The sequence below is a fragment of the Volvox carteri genome (genome assembly GCF_000143455.1).
Source record: "Volvox carteri f. nagariensis unplaced genomic scaffold VOLCAscaffold_123, whole genome shotgun sequence".
NCBI lineage: Eukaryota > Viridiplantae > Chlorophyta > Chlorophyceae > Chlamydomonadales > Volvocaceae > Volvox > Volvox carteri.
This window is the reverse complement of record NW_003307666.1, coordinates 78,038-80,417: the sequence shown is the minus strand read 5'-3', so window position 1 is coordinate 80,417 and position 2,380 is coordinate 78,038. Positions and strand designations below refer to the sequence as shown.

Sequence of the window (2,380 nt, the reverse complement as noted above, 5' to 3'; positions counted from 1 at the left end):
CGACGGACAAGCACTAACGTGCCGACACGCACATATGTGCGTTGCGTCATAATGCACACTTACCGCGCCTAACGGAGGACAGCGAAGAGAACAGCACGAAGGCTTGCCGGAGCAGCAGCTTCAACACATGCAAACCTGCACGACAGCGCAAAGGTCGGGTGAAGACAAGCCCGGTAATCGGGGCAATTCGTTATGTCCAACCATCATATACGCGAGTGGGGCACGCACAACAGAGCATGCTTCAGGGAGAGCGGGGAAGCGGCAAGAGGTGGATACGAATGAGACACGCACGAATGTCAAACCGGTACAGCATTCGTGCGTCAACACCCTAACTTATACCAGCGAAACCGGTCATACCGTTCATACACTCACCAGTGTAGATGCGAGGGACGCCGCCAACTTGTGTGGGAGTCGAACCCACAAGTGCACGGAATGCACCCAGCCCTGCAAGCGTGTCGTTGCGCGGCTAGACAGCCGCTCAACGCTGGCATTTAACGCCATCCAGGGGCGGCTAGATGGAAGTGAAGGGAGGGGACAGGTGCAAGCCATAGCGAAGTTGGACGACGTGCAGCGGACGGCAGCGCAAGTGGATGAACACGCAAGAACGAGTCATTCCTGCAGAGCCGTGATGAACGTTGTTCGACCTTCTGTCTTGGTGGTGATGGTACCGGTGACGGTGAACGAGTCGTAAGCAGCGTACGCCATACGATCATTATCGTCTGCGAAGCTGGTGCTGCCGAAGAACTCGTCGTAGTTCGGCAACTGTTGCATGACGGCAATGCTGTCGGTGCACACCGGATAACTGCGGCTGCCGATTGTGAGGACGAGCGGGAGGACCGGTAGTGAGCCGACTACAGTGACAGAAGTGGGGTTGGGTGACAGGGTGGCCGAGGCGTGTGGACCATCCGACGGTAAAACAAGGGCACTGCGGCTACGCTGCTCCCAAGCCAATACCATATCAGTCGTGTCGGCGGGCACGGTGGCCGCGGTAGTCCGCTGAACAGCCGCCTGGAAGGTGTGCACTCGTTTGGGAGGGCGCTTGCCGGGGGCACTCGCTGCTGCTACAAGCGAGCCGCTGAGGAAGACGCTATTCATATAAGCTTTGCTATTGGAGGGGCTGATCTTGGCACCATACACGTAAAGGGGCGTGCTGCTATCGGCCGCTGCTTGTAGCTGAGCGACGAAGTCGTCGGGAGCGGATTCCCTGATGGCGAGCTCCACGCGTCCGGCGTCGGGACTGTCACCGTTGCCGCACGCGACCCACGCCTTAAACTTGCGGAACGGCCCGCCCCGGAACATCCCGCCGTGTGGGATGAGCAGGAGGGCGCTGCCATCCGACGCGTGCTTGTCTTCGGGGCGGGCCCTGTCGCTGCCGACATCGTAAACGGGGAACCGAAGCCTGGCGCTGTAGAGCATTGGGACAGCGGAGGAGGGCTCCACGGAAATCCGCGTCGCTGAGGAGACTTTAAACTGCCCCACCGTCACCCCAGCGAAACGAGAAGTTATGAAAGGCGGCAGGGAAGCTGCATCCACATTGGCGAACGTCACGCGGTGGCCGAACGCGTGGCTGCTCTCCAGCCTGCCGAGGATGACATCGTCAATCTGCATAATTACTATCCCCTGGCCGGCGGTATTCACGCCAGCGATGAAGCTGCCGTAGCGGCTCTGGGCGCCGGCAAAGAGGCGGTCCTCATTCGTTTCTGTGGGGCCGGCCGTAAACGTCACATGAAACGTGACGCTCCTTGAATCCCTACGTGTTGCAAAGGGGCGTCAAATGGGGAGCGTTACACGATATTCAAGGTGCATGCGAGCGGCGATGAACGTGACGGAAGACATCTGTGCTTAACAGGCAGCGGCCAAATATGCGCGCCGGAGCTGATAGATGCGTCTATTTCGCACGGTGAGAGGCGGAGCGTAAGTACCTTACTGGTGTGAACACGCTCTTTGCATGTAGCAGCTCGCTTACGTGGCGACGGCGGGAGGGCCGACCGTCGACGTGCTGCTCTGGGACGCAGCCGTGTCCAGCCTCTGACGCTTGGCGTCCGGTGGGTCGATACTACTGCGGGAGTTGGTCGAAGGTGTAGAAAGTCAGGAGATGGGATCGGATAAGGTTCGCATAACGCATAACAAGGTGTCGCATATGTTCGCATAACGCATAACGCATAACGCAAAACATGGGACGCAGCAACGCAAAGGATGCGAACAGCGTATTTACGCACTAGAGCAACGCAAACCGACCTGCTGGTCACCAGGGTGCGACATCGCAGATTGTAGGACGATGTAGGCTCTAGGCGTTGTCGCTTGGGGTCCGGCGAATCCATCCGGCTGCGAGCGTATGTCTGAAAACAGGTATGTCTGAAAACGGTGGAGGCACTTGGAG

The 2,380-nt window shown here is 58.7% G+C and overlaps 1 protein-coding gene across 1 annotated transcript in view; it reads right to left on the bottom strand.

The window, feature by feature from the left end:
* The window catches only part of VOLCADRAFT_100524 (uncharacterized protein), a gene marked incomplete at both ends in the record, with an annotated part of 16,478 nt that overhangs the window by 11,137 nt on the left and 2,961 nt on the right, over positions 1 to 2,380 (bottom strand). Inside the window, 5 exons of the mRNA XM_002959080.1 lie at positions 64 to 135; positions 373 to 444; positions 645 to 1,750; positions 1,967 to 2,059; positions 2,239 to 2,339. Of these exons, the coding sequence (XP_002959126.1) occupies positions 64 to 135; positions 373 to 444; positions 645 to 1,750; positions 1,967 to 2,059; positions 2,239 to 2,339 (1,444 nt within the window). The remainder of the gene's footprint in view (positions 1 to 63; positions 136 to 372; positions 445 to 644; positions 1,751 to 1,966; positions 2,060 to 2,238; positions 2,340 to 2,380) is intronic.